Genomic DNA, 18425 nt, shown 5'->3' on the forward strand with positions numbered 1-18425 from the left:
CCTGTTGTTTATCATCTTTTTGGAGAGAGAGTTGGGGGGAGATCACTCAGTTTAATCTGTAAATATATCTTCACTAATTCGAAAGCTCATCACATCATTGTGTACCTTGACTTTACAGTGAGGGGGTTTTGCCTTGTGTGTTTTAACGAATATAATCAGCAAAACTGTCTTTATTTTCAATAGTTAAGCTGCCAACAGTGTTTTGTTAGAAATTATGACATATTATACAATTATATTTTATTTTAAAAAGTAATATACTCTTTCTTGCATGCACACATTAAATGCATGTCTGAATAGAAATATTAAAAAAACATTTTGGTGAACTTTGGAGCTGTTATAAACCCCCCATTTAGCATTAATAAGCAATAATATCCAATAACCATGTAGTTATTTGATATTTGTTGTAAGCACAAATATGCTTTAATTGTTTAGAGAACTAACTCATCATATGAATCCTTTAACATAATTGTAATCACAAAAACAACAAAAGAAAGTATTTTAGGTAGTTTTAAACACTTTTAACGCATCTCTACTTTTTCATAGTTGGAGAAAGTTCAGACAACTTAAGGTAACTAAATTACCTTTAAACATTTAAGTCAATTGTAGAGAGTAATAAACATACCAACTCTGATAAAAGTTGTATGTATAACGCTGGCCAAAGATTAAGATCCAAAAATCAGTCATTAAATGTAACAAATGCAGGTTTCAGAGAAAAAGCAGGTGATCCAGTTTCAGATCAGCTTCAACTGCAGCTGGAGGAAAACGTTTCACTGCTTTGAAGCAGAGCTCTGATTTAAAGTCATGAAAATTAGGAATTAGTTAGTTAGAACGAGGATTGATGTGTAATTGTGTGTGTGTGTGTGTGTGTGTGTGTGTGTGTGTGTGTGTGTGTGTGTGTGCTGACCTACTCCCAGCAGGAATGTTAAGTATTCCTGTGGTTTCTCTGCCAGCGTTCCTGGGCAGTTGCATCACCCAGCTGACCGTCTGACAGCCGCTTCCTGAACCATGAAAGAAAAACCAGAAAAGGATATTTTTAGTCCCAAACTGAGACAAATCTATTTGGTTTGCAGAGTTTCATGGCCTTTAATAGCGCCCAGCGTGATCAGGGGGCGTTTACTGAGAATCTGACTAATTCAGTACATCCTCTGATTCTGTACACAGATTATCCAAGATGGTTAGGTCTAATATTGTTAAAATCTGGTTTTTGTCTGTCCAGTTTACTAAAAATGTCACATCCTGGTCCTGGCATTCTGATTACATCTTCACATCCACAGTGATGGACTATCTTTACTGACAGAATTAAAGAAGGTGTTTTGTTCGCTTTTTGGAATTTAATGGGAGTAAATGAGAGGTTTTAGCTAAACTGGCTTAAAAAGGGCCAGATATTTTTCTCAGGACTTTGTGGAAACCAAACCAGAGCTAAAACACTTATAACACATTATTCCTCCGTGACCCCCCAAGGAGGCTTATGGACATCATTACATATGCACGAAAAGTAAAACAAAATAAAGTAAATGTACAGCGTCAACTGTTGCTGGTCAAATACAACAAAAAAAAAAATAAAAATTTTTAAAAAAATTAACACTAACAAATGCTCAACATTAACGACATGCTCAGTAAGTACCTAAATGTGACCATTATCATTTTATCAAACTTATCAAAGAGTTAACCACGAGATTGTTTCAAATCTGAAGTATTTCTCTATAACATACATGTACAACTTTTCATGATTAAATACGCAACAATTAAACTATGCAATAACTGATTTTGGCCACTTGGGGGCAGCAGAAACAATTCTGAGCTCTGACATCAATTTCAGTTCAGTTTTATTTATACAGCGCCACTCGTTGCACTTTTCCTATAGACCGTGCTCTTTATGATATTATTTACAGACCCAACAAATCCATATGATCACCTTTTAAGTTGATATAGCAAACATGTTAGCAAAACGCTTACGCTCTGTTTTGCTCCAACTCCTGAGAGAAATATCTGGCTCTTTAGCTGCTAAATGCTCCACTATGTTCACCAGCTAGTCTTTAACTGAGTCTGTCTGCTGTTTGGTGCTGAGCGGGTAGTGTACAGTGGGTTTATAGAGCTTTTTCACTAAAAACAGCTGCCTGCTGCAGCTGAAAACGGCTATGAGAGCGGTGAGAGTGAACCAAAACAGTAAAGTTGTGGCCAGACAGCTAAACAATGAGCTGAAACTCATTATAAATCTCAGTAAAGCCGACGGGAGCTGCAGGTTCAGGTGATAATTCTCTGTAGGTCCATCACTACAAGCGACCCCTTTCACATTGTCACATTGTTTTCACATTGTTACGATACATTGTTATTATAAAAATATTGATTATAGATGCTTTAAAGTTAAAGTTTGGGGAAAAAAACATCCTTAGTTATTAAGTTTAACACTTGAAAATCCTGCTAATCTGCTTCATCCGGACTCTGGTTTGATCAGATTTGACCAAAACACTCACCAAAATATTGGGATTCAAATGTTGCTAAATCCTGATTGGTGCATGGAAGGACGTGACATCACGGTTTTCCAACTGAGCCCTGCCCACTTCAAACCAGTAAGAAAAACACAGTCAAAACAAGAAATACAGAAACCTCTCATATGAATTACTCAAAACTGTTTCAAATTTGGTAGAAAGTTGTGTGTTTGTGTAGGAACCCATCGCTCATAGTAAAAAGCTGTTTGACAACATGTGTTTTCAGGGCCTTTAACTCTTTGATATTGTTTGTATTGTTCATTTATTTGTAGTTGAGATATACAGATGTTGCTACCTGAACTGCTGGAGCATCAACACTGTAAAATGTAAATGTGAAGCTCTGTGGATACACAATACAGACCTGAGATGGTGGCGCCCTCATGTGGAGGTGCTGCACATTTGTTTTACTAACACACACACACACACACACACACACACACGATATCGTGATATTTCCGCCAGTGCCTGAACGCAGCACGGTCCTCTGTACTTTCCCTTTAAGGGAAGATGAAAGCTGTTGTGTAATTTGGGTGAAAGAGGAGGAAGAAGAGGAGGAGGAGGAGGAGGAGGAGCAGCGGACTGAATGGAGAACAGCTTTCTTTGACAGATCGAAGAGGACTCGACAGGTACGGTGCTACTCCTGTACAGCTGATTATAAACATGCTATAAAATGAATATGTCTTCACTTTAGCAGCTGACTGTGTTACAGTGTGTTTATGTAACAGTGTCCATGTTGTGATCATATTTGAGATGTGATGTGTTCTCCAACACGTTAAAAGGACACTTAGAGAATCATAATCAGGATCCATGTGTGTCTGAAATGTAATATTTGTATATGCTGCGTCTCAAAGCTGCTTTAAACCTCCTCTCTACCGTTTAACCCTCAGTATAAAATGCAAATATTTCTTCTAAAACTAACAGGAAACCAGCTGTGATCTGGTTAAAGGGAAGTTTCTATTTTCGCACCTGTACTCTCATATACAAAAATAGATTTTTATGAAACTTAATGTTATTGTTTTGGGGTTTTTTTGGACAAAACAATCTCAAGATCCACTTACTTTCAACCATGTCATACGGACTTCATCAGTTTATGGAGTCTGACATCTGTGTCTGTGTTGGCTCAAAGCATCAAAGTTCAGTCTTGACCTTGGAAATATAGCAATTTGGCAAAACATTCCCACCTCAAGATCCACTTCTCTGGATTATGTTTATATAAATAGTCTGAATGTATACATATGTGTTTATATTATTATCATATTATTGAATTGTACAGCAATTGTACACATAGACAAACTGACCTCCATAACATTTTCTACATAAAACAAATAACTAAAATGAAATATAATACCCCCCCCAAAAAATGGTTAATGCAAGCCATTATTTTACAAAAACTTATTTTATCAGTTCATACCTGTAGTATTTCTAAAAACAGACTACATGCTGTATAAAGCAGACTACTATTTTTTTTAAATTTAGAAAAATTGTGAATCATGTGGACTGTAAACAAAACTTAAAGGTTACTTAAAGGGGTACTTCGGTGATTTAATATTGCACTTCCATAATGTTGAAAAAAACCCACTGGATCCTACATTTCCCACAATGCAACTCAATAGCAGCTTTGCATGAGACTCTTCCTGCCTGGTAAACACCCACATCATTCAAACTCCACACTTCCAGTTTGTAACGCAGGCTTTTTGTTAAAAGATTTTAAGTCTCAAGCACGCACTGAGAATAACCCTGATGACATCACTATTGCATCATCTGGGTTATTTTCTCAGCCTTGACAAAACTCCTCCAGAGCCGCCGGAGACATTACACAACTGTTTTCACAGGGCTGTTAACCATGACTATGCATAAAGTTGGTGGAAAGACCCTTTAGTAAGTGTGACAGTAAGTTTGAGATTATTTGACAAAAATAGAAAATGAGCTGATGGACGCTAGCAGTTTCCCTCTGCTTCCAGTCTTTGTGCTTTAGGCTAAAAACAAATCACCATGCATAGAGATAAAAGTGATATACACCTTCTCATCTGACTCAGCAAACAAGCTAATTTCCCGAAATGTCTGAGTATTCCTTTAATGGTTTATTTAATCTGACAGAGAGGGAAAGTTTTAGCTCATCTGAACAGCACATCTGAATTCACTGATCAGTGGTCAGAGAGAGCGCTGACTCAGAAATGATAACTTACTGGTTTTACTGGACTCTTACCATTGCACTGCTCTGTTGTCAGTAGGCACTGGGTCAGCATCCACAATTCAGAAACTGAGCTGAGAGCAAATGATGATGTCTGTTTGTGTGTTTATTTTAGGGAGTGTGCAGCGATGGAGCTGATAATGCTATCAGGAGGCATCCTGGTTGTCCCCGTCCTCGCCTTCATCACCTCCTTCCTGTTCTGGCCTGGAGCGCTCCTTAAGGCCTACAACTGGTAAAAACACAAATACACTCACACTCAAACAACAGACTGGTTAGACTTGTAATTGGTTAGAGTTTGTTGGTAATACCAGTCTAGTGTAGCACATCGTGGTGAGACTGCTCGTGGTTTCCAGTGAGGTTGTGTTTTTTGTGTTCTTGAAAAGAGTCCATTTAAACTTATAACATTATTGTGAAAATGTGAAGATTTCTTCCAAAAATATCAGATAAAAATAAACAGAGTGCAAAAAAGTTAGAAACCTGTCCACCTGTAACTTGTTCCTGAAGCTGGATTTATTTTTCGGCGTTATGCCGAACCGGCAGTTACGTGTGCAGGCTCCAAAGCTACGCTGTAGCTAACGTTTTGGTTGTTTTTATCTCTTTTTAAGTTTGCTAATAATTTCTGCTTTTGGCGACACATTGGGTTTAATATTTCATTAACTCCCAAAAGTACCCATAAGTTCCTATAGCACAGGCTTGTTTACAATATTTATCAATAAAATTTCCTCTCACATAACCCAAGGCATGAATAGAAATAAAAGTACTCTGATTTTCTAATTTTCCATTTTTAATAGATTATAAAATAAATAGAAAAAAAACATACACTTTCAATTTTCAATTTTTTATTTTTTTATATAAAACAATTGCCGAACTCTCTGGTCCAGAGAAACGAACATAAACCACTTACTGACCAGATTTTCTTTAAATTTACTGAGCACATTCATTCTCTCCAGAGGATGAACCCTTTGACCTTTCCTCTAGCGCCGCCCTCAGGACAAACTAAGGACATTACACCGCCCCCGCTGGCAGCAGAGTAACAGATTTCCCACAGGGATTTTGTTGTAATCTGTCTGGACTTCAAGTTGTGTTCCCACGAACACATTATCTTGCTGTTATTAACATCTTTAACTCAAAATTTCGTACTTCAAATTCTTTAAATAATAATCAGAAGAAAGTTGTGTCTCTGTTGAGCCGTGTATTACAGGCTGTTGCTGTGCTGTAATGATACACTTTTATTGCGAAGGAGCAGGACTGTTAGTGTGACCTTACCTACTGGACTTTGTCTAAGCTGTAAAAATAAAAAAACGTACATATTGGCCTCTTGGCAGATTATTGGCAGCTATTTCACCCTCTTTCATACACACACACACACACACACAGTGCTGAGCCACTGTCATGTAACAGCTTCTTTGTCAGCAGCAAGTTTCAAAACACTGACGAATTACATGACGAACAAGGAGAACTAAAGATGTTACAGATGTTTAGAAAATTATAAAAGAGGCACATGGTCTTTTATGAGAGGTTAAACAGGGATTCTGAAAGTCTGAGTAGCCTACACAGAATGGATATTGCAGTTTTTCAGATATAACTTACTGTATGAATACTGTGGACCAATATCTGTACTCAGAGAAACAATGTTTATTTGTTTATATTTATTTATATTTGGTCACCACTTTGGTCCGGACAGAAACATCTCAACAACTGTTGATTGTCATGAAATGTTGTGCAGAGGCTGATTCCTACCAACTTTGGTGATCTTCTTACTTTTCTTCTACAACCACCAGCAGGTTAAAGTTATACTGTGAAATATTTCAACATCTACTAGACGAATGGCGCAAACTTTTGTACTGACAATCATGACGCTCAGAGGATGAATCCTAATGACGTTGGTGATCCCCTGACTTGTCCTTTAGCGCCACCATGAGGTTCACATTCATGGCTTTCGGTGAAATATCTCAACAACTGCCAGATGGATTGTCATGAAATGTGGTTCAGACATTCATGCCCCCCTCATGATGAATTATAATAACTTTGATGTTAGCAGGACTTTAGACATTTTTAGAATTATAATTCTTTAGCACATTATGTAATTGCAAACAAAAATTAGACGACACATGCACACATAATAACTCCTAGCGATCCTGCTATAATCCTCCCCAGGTACTGGCGTCGCAAGCTGGGGCTGGTGGTCCGCTACTCTCACAGTGGAAGCTACCGCTTCTGTTATTCCAGCCGCGGGACGCCAGGGGGCGCCACGCCATCACTGCTGCTGCTGCACGGCTTCTCCGCCACCAAGGACATGTGGCTACCTGTCATCAAGGTAACACACACATACAGGTACAGACACAAATTTTCAATAAGTGTCTTTCTCAAGAACACTTTTTAAGAAGAAGAAAGAAGGTAAGGAAAGATGGAAGGATGAAGAGGATAAAACAGAAATAAAAAGAGAAGGAACAAGTGGAGGAGGAAAGGTAAAAAGGAATAAAGGGAGACAACGAAGGATTAAAGGAAAGCATGATGAAAGGAAGAAATGATCAAAGGAAAGATGGACAGAAGAAAGGGTCCGAATCCACAAAGATACTAAATCTAGGGAGCCTGGAGGGATACTATGTATACAGAGTCAATGTCCCAAATCCACACTACATACTAAATCTATACAGCCTGTACTACATACTAATGATCATACTGTTTTAGCAGTTATACAAACAATCAGTCAAAATGCGACTTTGGGATGTTTCTGCCAATTAAATGCCTTTGTTTACATCTAATATTTATTTTTTGTTTTCCTGGAGCTGTGTGTTTTAGCATCAAAAAAATTTTTTCCCCATTTCCTTTGTGCATTGCATTGTGGGAGAATAATGTGCGTCAACAGCACACTCAGAATTTGACAGTATTTAGTCTGCATGCTGTCTGCTTTGGGTACACTTCATTTTGCCTGCTCAGAATTAGTAAGTAATGTGGAACATCTTTCATTTCAGTTGGGTGTGTTTGTTTTCTCCTCCAGCATCTCCCCAGAAGCCAGCATGTGGTTTGTGTGGACATGCCGGGGCACGAGGGGACAAGTCGCACCGGCGCCGAGGATTACAGCATTCAGGGCCAGGTCGCCGAGGATTACAGCATTCAGTGTGCCAGTGTGTGTGTGTGTGTCCACCAGGTCTGTGTGCGTGCGTGTGTGTGCGCATGTGTGTGTGTGCGTGTGCGCGTGTGTGTGTGTGTGTGTGTGCGCGTGCTGTAGGGAATACAACACACTGTAATGTAATACAGATTGAGGGACCCCATTGTACTTACAGCCACAGACAGAAACCCCTCCATGTTTCTAACGCCAGGATCAGGCTACATTATATCAGCACAATAATGTCCCTGATGGAAAACCAGTATGTCAGAAATCTTTTGCCTTCTCTCGTCTAGTTTGACAACGTCTTCAATGTGCTCAAACACCACAGTTTGTGACATGAAGTCTGTCTTTGGCACCACTCGCTCAATCACCTTTGCATGTCATGAATAACTGCAAGCTATGGTTTGGTCAGGGATCAATGTGTAATCTGAGGTCAAGGTCCACCTTTTTTCAGCTTTGCCCTGAGAACTGATTGATCCCTGTGAACCGTCCCCCCTTAGTTACTATTGCTATGTCGCTAATTACTTAAAGGAATAGTTTTGGGAAATACACTTATTATCACTTTCTTCCTGAGAATGAGATTTAGGTGGCTATCAGTCTGTGTGTGTGAAGTACGGAGCTGGAGTCAGGACATGGTTAACCTAGCTTAGCATTAAGACTGAAAGCATTGGGAAACATCTAGCCTGGCTCTGTCCAAAGTTAAAAAATACACCTACCAACTCCCCTAAAGCTCACTAACTACCATGTTGTATCTTGTTTGTTTAAGTGGTGCTGGAAATGTAAAAATCACAGTTTGTGCTTTTTTGGGGGGAGTTACGTGCTGGAACTGTTTCTTGTTGTGATGCAATGTGTACAGCTTCCTGTGAGGTTGCCAGGTTTCTTACCACCGTGCCTGTACAGAGACCACAACCAAAACCTGTGCTCACCGACCAGATCTGGCAACCAACGCTACAGCCAGAGACGCTGCACAGAGGCACGGAGCGGATGGATACACTGTTGTTCTCCTAAGAGACGATGAATTAGATAACTCCCCTCTCTCTGTTTGTGTCTCTCTGTGCAGTTTGTGCAGAGTATTGGTCTGGATAAACGACCCTTCCACCTGGTCGGGACATCGATGGGTGGGAACGTCGCAGGGGTGTACGCTGCACATTACCCTGCTCACCTGTCCAGCGCCACCTTGATTTGCCCGGCAGGTAAACTCTACATGATGTTTCCCTCCAGGATTCAAACCTGAGACTGTTTCACGAAGCAGAATTACAGATACTCCTCCTCCTCTCTGTCCTCCAGGTCTGGTTTATCCCACAGACTCTGAGTTCATCAGTCGTCTGAGGGAGTTGGAGAATAGTCAGCAGGAGGAGTCGATCCCTCTGATCCCCTCCACTCCTCAGGAGCTGGAGGACATGCTGAAACTCTGCTGCTACACCCCCCTCAACCTCCCCCGGCAGGTACCATCGCTGTGGTACCTGGTCTACAATCCAGATTAAGACACTTTTAGGGCTTCAGACAACTTGGCTCCTCCATATACAGTATCAATAAATCAGTGCAACTACTGTTAGTAATACTAGGATTCTACAACTAGTACTGTTGCTGCTATTTCATTATTTGGGGAATACCATGTATATATATGTGTGTGTGTGTGTGTGTGTGTGTGTGTGTGCGCGTTAGGTCCTGCGGGGTCTCCTTGACAACAGGATCCCCAACAATGGTTTCTACAAAGAAGGTCAGTCTGCTCATATCCATCAGCAACACTCAGCTCCAGCTGCTTTTCTCCTTCTTTATGACCTCCTCCTCCTCCTCTCCTCTCCTCCTCCTCCATTGCTCCACAAAACAGTGCTGTCGGTCGCAGTCACACATAAAAAGAGCAATAATCTAATGTTGATACTAAATTCTTTTAATTAATATACCATAAGTTCTCAGATAGTGGGCGGGCACTTTGTTTAGCTCCCCAATGCAAACTCAACACTTCCTCCATGTTTACCTGTTGTTCTTGATAAATTCAGAGTCATGTCGGACTCACCACTTTTTAGCACTAATACTATTTTCATCCGCTAATTAATTCCAGTTTTTCTGTTGTGCTGTTTTTTCCAATTGCTGTTAAGCTGTCGTCAGTGAAACTTAACACTTCCAGCACAGGTGTTTCACATTAAAAGCCCTTCAGGAGCTCAAGGAAAACAATCCTCCCCTTTTCTGGTAGGCTCTTAATTTAAAATAATACATTTTCATTTTCAAGACTAGTGACCGCTTTGTGGATGCTAATCCAAGTACAGAATGATAAAGTGATGAGTTTCACTGACAGCATCTTAACAGCGATCAAAAAAGCAAAGTAGAAGTTATTGTAATTAATTAATTAGTAAATTGAAACAGTATTTCTGTTAGAGACAGTGGAGAAATGACTCTGCTGTTGTACTGATAGAATTAGTACTGTGTACATTATACTGAATTAACAATTTCAACCATTATAGTAAAGGTAATTCCATCCAGCCATTATTTGAATGCCAGCTTTTATTTGAGAATTTACAGTGTGTAGGACAAAAATGTTTTTTTTTTTTTTTTTTTCCAGGATTATTTTTTTTCTGTGGTTTATGTCACTACTTCAATAACCATTTTAACTGCAATATGCTTTGTTGATTTATTGTGTGTGTGTGTGTGTGTGTTGTTCAGTGTTCATGGAGATCGTCGGGGAGAAGTCTCGTCACTCGCTGCAGGAAAACCTGCATCTGATCACATCACCTCTGCAGGTCATCTGGGGGACAGAAGACCAGGTATAAATGAATCGCTGTGATGGTCATTTAACTACATGTGTTCAAGGAAAAAGGCACAACCGCACACTGGATAGATGTTCATAAAAAGAGATGTATTGAGTATAGCAACGATTTTCTTCAGGAAAGAAGGATTTAGATTATGGAAAGCCATTTACGCAAGTAACGTCTTTGAGATTTGTTGTTTAGACTACATTTAAATGCGTGTAGATTTTTGTAGTATTAACACGAAATATTTCTACCTGTTAACATGCTGATGTTTAGCAGATATGATGTTTATCATGTTCACCATCTTAGTTTACATTTGTTAATAATCACTAAACACAAAGCACAACTGATGCTGATGGGAATGTCATTAGTTTGGCAGGTATTTGGTCACAAAGTTGTGGACAAATTTTGTTTCAATTTCAATAGTTGTTGACACATTTCACTCAAAGCCACAAATGTTAACCTCATGGTGGCGCTAGATGAAAAGTCAGGGATCACCAAAGTCATCAGGATTCATCCTCTGGGGATCATGAATGTCTGTACAAAGTTTTGTCGTTGAGATATTTCAGTCTAGACCAAAGTGGTGGCCAAACCAACCGATCAACCGACCGACTGACCAGTATTGCTGTCGATACAGCCATGCTGCTAGCATAGCTAATAAAATATTAATATAATCCACAGGAGTGTCTGCTGATCACCATAGGTGTCGCCAATATCCACGAGCTGCTAATAAACCTGTCTACTCTCTCAGGTGGTGGACGTGTCGGGGGCAGCAGTGCTGCAGGCGGCGCTGCCAAACTGCCAGGTGGCGCTGTTGGACAACTGTGGTCACTCTGTGGCGTTGGAGCGGCCCAGGAAAGCCGCCAAACTCATCACAGACTTCCTGTCTGCGCAGGAAGTTAACGATGAAAACGCTAAGAAACTTTCCTGAAGAAAATTTTTGAACCGTATGCCGACCCCTGACCTCACGATGGATGATGAAGGCGAGGAGAATGAAGGTTATGATGAAGACGATGAGGATAATGATATAAGAGTTTTCTACGACAGCGTTTGCATCTCTTAAAATTAAATGAACGAATGCACAAAAGTGGGACCGACTGACAAATATTCCTGAAGTTTTTACACACAGCACCGTGCAGGAGGCTGTTTTAGTTGTTAAGGTTGAATGAAAACATCCCACGTTGGGATTTTGCACATTTCGCTTTCAGAAAAACTGTATTTCGGTCTCTTGTTTCATGTGAGTGGCAGGTGTTTGTTTGTGTTTGAAGTCTCCTGCTGTTAACCGACTGCATATTTAACCTCATTAAAAACACATTCAGATTGAAATTGAGAATGACAAATAGTACTGTAGGTGAGTGAGATTTATTTTGCTAAAAAAGTTTGATAAATGAGTCGATCCAGTAATTTCAGCACCTGTACAAAGAGTGTCGATGGACTACAGAAATAAATCTTTTGGATAAAAAAAGAAGAAATGTTTTATCGATTGATTGGAAACTTGTGTTGTTTTTGCATGTAGTAATACACCAACAGACCGCTGGGTGGAGACACACCTTTACAGCTCTATCAAGAATGTCAAAGAGTAGATGATTTATTCGAGATGTACCACTCCGCAGCAGGAAGTGGAAATTATAATAGTTATTGATGAACATTAGCAAAGTGACTTGATCATTTCACACAAAATATAAACTAATATTAATTTAATCTTTTTAGGTTGAAAATGACTTGTTTTCAAATACTGTGGCTTAGTGTGTAATTTGGTTCGATAAATTATTATATATATTATATAATATTATTTTCAATTCTTCATTGTGTTATTAGAGACTCAATTTAGCCCCAGTCTCTCATGTAAACATTGTTTTTACGTCTGACGTTTGCATTTTATGATATATTCCAGTCACTTTGAGTATGAAAGTTTATTCTTGAATTTTGGGAACAACATGTGTAACGAAATGATCTACGCTCAAAGGTAACCCTCCCAGAAACTCAGTAAGTGGACCTTTGAGCTTAGATTTGTAACAACAAACTTAAGCATTTTTTTCCTTCTGAAATATGTTGAAATCAAACATTTAACACTGCTCTGAATACATTTACATGTTCTTCAAAGGCTTTTCTGTCACCAGTATAGAGTAAAGTAGGTTTTAAATCTTTTTCACAAGGTGCAACTCTATTTATTCAACCAAACAATGACAGCTGTGTCTTGTATGATGTATGTAAAGAATTTATTCCCATAAAAAAACTAAAAGGAAAGATAATAAGATGATTGATAAATGAATTTGAGGAAACCTTCAGTTTCAAACTAGATGCATCTGCTAAAGGCCATTTTGTTTGGTTTAAAGAACATAACTGCACCTCGTGAAACAGGTTAAAAATCTAAATTACTGAACACCAAACAGAATATTTTTGTTCTGACAGGATAGAAGAGTATGAAAGCCCATTTATGCCAGGAAAAGAAAAAAAAAAGAAATGTTAGGTGTGACAAAAGTAAAATAAACTCATGGTACGTCAAAATTATGAGATGAGTCAAGATTTTGACTCATTATCCCACAATTATCACTGTATTGTATTATTTTGACTTGACTTGTCACAAGTATTTTTTTTTATCATGCCTAACTTTTCATCTGTATTTTTCTTTTCCTGGTGGAAATGGGCTTCCGTATCAAAGAGACTCAAATGTGGAAGTGTCTTCAGAAAGAAAAAGTGTTGTCAAATGACCTGCCACGTTTTAGTTTGACTTCTGTTTACTGTCTTTAGGAAAACAGTGGCTTATTTCAAATATTGTCATCAGTACAAATGTTTCAAATTTAAAACTACATTACCTAATCAAACTGGCTCTGCCTCATAGACTGTGTACCTTCGTTTGGATGCTCGATGTTGTGACAGAGTGATCCATCGCACCGTTTTACACCTCTTTGACATAGCTAGCTGTGATGACTGCGCATGCGCAGGGCTAAGAGCGAGCTGCGCACTGGTTTCGAAGTTTGCGTTGAAGCTGATTTCAAAACACGCCGTCGTCTCTCCACGTTGATGTAGTTGGTGAGTAAATTGCTGGAGCTGTACTTTTTATTTTAATATTTTAACAATAACAAACGGCAGTTCATTGACTGTCAGCTGTGTTTAACTGTCAGTGTAGAAGCTACGAGCTAGCGTAGCTTAAATTAGCTAGTTCACCTAACTTAGCTACTGCTTGACCTCCTGTTAGCTAGTTTTAGCTTCAGGTTGTGTAGCCATGTAACATTTTGACATTTTCACACGGGGAAAGTTAGTCTGTCAGGCGTGTCGAGCCTGGAAATGAAATGCATAATATTTTACATGCTGACTGTAACAGCAAGTTATCAGATTTAGCCTCGTGGTTAGCTGACTGTCTTGCTAGCTATGTTTATTATTTGTTTATGTGTAAAAACAGTGTTCAGTAATTAGTGTGCACGAACCAAATTTTATTTATTTTTTTCAAATAATATACAGTATATTCCCCCTTTGTTGTAAATGTAAGTCTGACAGAGGGGCTCTATATTTATATATATATATATATATATATATATATATAATTATTGTACTTCCTGTATCCCATCTGTCAAATTGACTGCTGCCCTAAATCCATTGACTTACAGCACTGACCTATAAATTGAACCAATGGTCGGACAAGTTGTGGAGGATTTGGGAACCATTGCATTTGTTTTTTTAGAGAATTGACCCAACCGTCTCTTAAAAATCTTCTTTTTTTCTGTTTAGTTGGTTGTTCAGTGTCTTTGGGTGGGTTTGGGGTTGTTATGTTTTGTAATTAAGTTAATACCCGAGAACAGAAAACACTGAGTAGAATCATCCAGGGCTGCAACTATTGATTATTGTCATTCATTATTTTAATAATGGATTACTTGTTTAATCTATAAAATGTAAGGAAATTCTGAAAAGTGTCCTGCACAATTTCCTGCAACCCAAAGTGACATCGTAAAATGTAACTGATAGTGGAAACACTTTGACAAAGAAATGGTATTTGATGTGGATCGGTCACTTCATGGCCAATGCCTAAGGTCAGTATAGGCACCAGTATTGATATAGCATATTGGATCACTGCATCCTTATGACCAACAGTCCAAAACTCCAAAATATTCAGTTAAAAATGATATAAAACAGGGAAAAGCAACAAATCCTCACATATTAGAAGCTGAAACCACAGCTGAGTGACATTTTTCCTTTTTTTATAAATGACTTAAATAATCAATTATCAAGAATGTTGTTGATTTAATTTCAGTCAACTACCAATCAACTTGGTACAACAATACTTGTTAGTAGGATCAGTTTACTGTCCTGCCGTAGGATTGATGGATGTGTGTACAAATACAGACCCGACAAGCTGACTTTGCTTTAAAGTCACGTTGAGTTTTGATGTCTGTGGTTGTTTTTTTGTTTTTTTTAGTCTGAAGTAAGCTGATCGACCTGCTGCTCGTCACCTGTCGGAGTCACTGATGTGTTAATAGAATGAGACGCGCCGACAACAAGGACGAACCTGCCGTTTACCAACGGGTCGTGTTAAAGAACGCCTCGCCGTACCACTACATGAAGGTCTGCCTGTAAGTCACCTTGATGTGTTTATTTTAAAATCCTGTGTTTATGCTTTTCATTTATTGGGTTTTTTTAATTGTCTCTATAAAATCTTATTAAAACGTATTGATATTGTGGTTCTTACGTCTAAAACAATTATATAAATATCTATTTATCCATAATATCCGTACACGTTTGTCATTCATCCCACATGATGTGTTTTTGTGTGTTTAGTGTGCTGGAGGATGAGTCTACCAGACTGAGCGCCATTGAACTGAAGCTGTTCATCGTCACAGGTCTGAAGAGTCTGTTTGGAGAGGTGAGATCATTAACACGGCCAGGGTCGACGGTTCGATTCCCACCACAGCTGAACACAGTGATCTGCTCTGATGCTCTGAGGACCTGTGAACGAAAGCCTCAGAAAATGTTAAGCTGTCGATCAACAGAAAATGTATCTATTTTGATAATTGATAAATTGGTGAAGTAATTTTTCAAGTTAAAAACACCAGACGTTCCTTTGTTGGATGATTCAGCTTTTCTTCGGCTCATGTGATAGCAAACTGACTAACTTTGGGTTTTGGAGCTGTGGTCAGACAAAACTTGATGACTTCACCTTGGACTTATAATGTGCATTTTTCATTATATTAAAATTATTCAATGATGAAAATAATCGTTAGTTGCAGGCCTAGTTTTTCTGTGATTGAAGTGGTTATGATTTTGTCTGTCTGTTGGCAGGATAACTCCAAAACTACTTTTAAAATACATTCATGTCCTTCAGGTGGGAGCAGCATTGACCTTTGACCTGTTGAAATACGATGAAGATACCCTCACTGCTCTTCTGCGCGTTTACAGCAGGTGAGGTCATCAGCAGCAGGATGGGAAGAAATTTTCACTCATCCTAAACTAGATGTTTTTTTAAAATATATATATGTGTGTGTGTGTGTGTGTGTATTTTCAGGGGTTTGGTGAAGCTGTGGAGCTCCCTGACTCTGCTGGGCTCCTACCAGAACCAGGCCTGTGCCTTCAGAGTGCTGCAGGTCAGCAGACTTCAGCTCAATATCCAAAAATGATTGCTGTGTATTGTATCAGCTTCTGAGGGACAGTTGAACTCTGACTCAGCCTGATATCAGCGTCTGAGGCTTCTACCTTTTGTAGGACGCAGCCTGGGATTCACCTCTGGATATATGTGGCTAAGTGTAAATGAAAGTGTTTTCTGTCTGCTGGACTGTCTCCAACAAAAACACAATTACCAGCATCACACATACTGCCTCTGAAATCATCAGACTCCTTACCTCTAAGCTCTTAAACTGGGTTTCACCAGCAGTGATTAATTTAATCTAAGATTAGTTCGAATCAGAGTTTAGCAAAACTAGGTTTAAAATGACAATTAAAAACTAATCTCCGTTTAGTAAATCCAAGTTTATTGATGTAAACCAAAATTAAATAGTGAAATCAACATGGAGATGCATGCTTACCCAAATTAAAATAAATAAATAAATAATAAATTTGCAAGCTGTCGGGACCTAGTAAATATTGGAGGGGGGGTTAACTTTCGGCTGCTATGTATTTCTTACTTATGATGGCTCGGCAGAGAAGCTCTAATTTCTCCTCCGTTGAGAAAAACTTGTTGGCTGAATTAATGGAGCAATATGGCCAAATAAAAACAGCAGTGAGGAAAAGAGACTGCCTGGCAGCAACTGGCAGACTGTTTTAACGTATCAAATGGAGTGAAAGAAAGAAGAGACGTTGCTCAACTTAAAGCTTGTTGGAAAAACATGAAAACAAAGACTAAAAAGGATGCAGCAAGTGTAAGACGGGAGTTGGGTTGTGTCTGCCCCTTAACTTTCTTTGAGGAGCTTGATTACTTTGCTCAATCCATCTCAAAAAGGGAGCCATTTTAAAAGTTAAACCTCCTCTAGTGTAAGTTTAAAGTTAATACTGGATCACATTTTAAATTGGAGTTTAAAGTTTTGGTGCAACAGAATTAAATTTAATCTAGGTTTAGCGTAAAAACTAAACTGAGGTTTAAATTGAATCTTTCTTAATTTTAAAATAGCCTTAAAGTTTGGTGCAACATAATTTTAAGTGATTTAATCAGGTTCAAAATGAATCTTTGTTGGTGCAACACAGCCTTAGACATGGAAAAACAGAACTATCACACACTTTGCACTCGTAATAGCAAATGACACTGATCGCCCCCTCAATCCACTCTTACACTACTGCTGTCCGCTCGTAGATTCAGGATTTTTAAATGGAGACGATCTCGCTTTGGCAGGAGCTTTGTCCCCTCTGCCATAGCAGCCCTGAACAAACGGCCTCGTTGACACTGCTGATCCAGACATATTTGTGTGAGTGCACACGTGTATATAAGGATGGGTTGGGATACGCGCAGGGGCATGAATGTGTATATGTCATGTATTGTGTTTATCTGTATGCTTCTATGTTGAATATGTACAAGCTGTGAAAAAAATCTCCCTCTTGGACAGTAAAGACTATCTGTCTTTCTCTTGTGTCAACTTCAGGTGTCTCCGTTCCTGCTTGCTCTGACAGGAAACAGTCGAGAGCTGCAGCTGGACTGAAGGAGGTGGAGCGTTGTTTTCTTCAGGATGAGTTTCATGTGGAGCAGTATCTTTAGTAAACTGCGGCTGTGCCTCTCCTCCATCACAGCCGCTCCTCCCTCCTGCCGGCTGCTCCACGTCGGCCAGCGAGCCTCCCTCACAAAAGCATTCTCCTCCCGCGACGTGGAGCTGTTCGCCGAGGTGACAGGCGACAACAACCCCCTCCACCTGGACCCGGCCTACGCCAGCACCACCTCCTTCGAGAAACCCATCGTCCACGGCGTCCTCATCAACGGCCTGATCTCGGCCGTGCTCGGCACCAGGATGCCCGGCCGCGGCTGCGTCTTCCTGTACCAGGAGATCCGCTTCCCGGCGCCGCTCTACATCGGCGAGGAGGTGCTGGCCGAAGCCGAGGTCCGCAAGATCAAGATGTCATTCGCCTTCATCGCCGTGACATGCTCCGTCAAGGACAAAGTGGTGATGGAGGGGGAGGTGATGGTGATGATGCCAGAGGAGCAGCAGCAGAGGGAGTGAGAGGAGGGAATGAGCACCCTGATGTCACAGTCGCAGTGGAATTTTGGTCCATGTTGCTGTTATTTTTGTTGTTTATAGATCATGTACTTGAACCCTGGCAACAAGAAGTGCGATCTGGACGGAGCGGTAAACGGAGAAGTGTCAGTGGCGTGATGATTTATTGTTTAGTGTGTTTAATTTGTCAGATCTGCTCTGTATTTTGTTTGTGTGAAATCTTGTATGTGGAATAAAAATGCTAAACGATGATTGGTTTTT

At 39.5% G+C, this 18425-nt stretch overlaps 3 protein-coding genes across 3 annotated transcripts; all 3 read left to right on the forward strand.

The window, feature by feature from the left end:
• The first annotated feature begins 2981 nt into the window (after nucleotides 1–2981).
• Nucleotides 2982–11879, forward strand: LOC122882879 (monoacylglycerol lipase abhd6-A-like). Its single transcript, XM_044210779.1, is given in 9 exon segments — nucleotides 2982–3115; nucleotides 4796–4912; nucleotides 6838–6997; nucleotides 7682–7800; nucleotides 8774–8985; nucleotides 9080–9237; nucleotides 9458–9512; nucleotides 10454–10554; nucleotides 11291–11879. Coding segments are annotated over 8 exon segments (1089 nt in total). The 5' UTR covers nucleotides 2982–3115; nucleotides 4796–4808; the 3' UTR covers nucleotides 11471–11879.
• A 3086-nt stretch (nucleotides 11880–14965) lies between these two features.
• On the forward strand, nucleotides 14966–18423 carry rpp14 (ribonuclease P/MRP 14 subunit). The gene is made up of 5 exons (XM_044210769.1): nucleotides 14966–15107; nucleotides 15313–15397; nucleotides 15857–15933; nucleotides 16037–16115; nucleotides 17601–18423. The coding sequence occupies exons 1-5, from the start codon at nucleotides 15016–15018 to the stop codon at nucleotides 17655–17657; spliced, it is 390 nt and encodes a 129-aa protein (XP_044066704.1). The 5' UTR covers nucleotides 14966–15015; the 3' UTR covers nucleotides 17658–18423.
• Nucleotides 17685–18170, forward strand: LOC122887442 (hydroxyacyl-thioester dehydratase type 2, mitochondrial-like). Its single transcript, XM_044220680.1, has one exon. The coding sequence runs from the start codon at nucleotides 17685–17687 to the stop codon at nucleotides 18168–18170; it is 486 nt and encodes a 161-aa protein (XP_044076615.1).
• Nucleotides 18424–18425: the final 2 nt, after the last annotated feature.

The sequence above is a fragment of the Siniperca chuatsi genome, linkage group LG2 (assembly GCF_020085105.1).
Source record: "Siniperca chuatsi isolate FFG_IHB_CAS linkage group LG2, ASM2008510v1, whole genome shotgun sequence".
Taxonomy (NCBI): Eukaryota; Metazoa; Chordata; class Actinopteri; order Centrarchiformes; family Sinipercidae; genus Siniperca; species Siniperca chuatsi.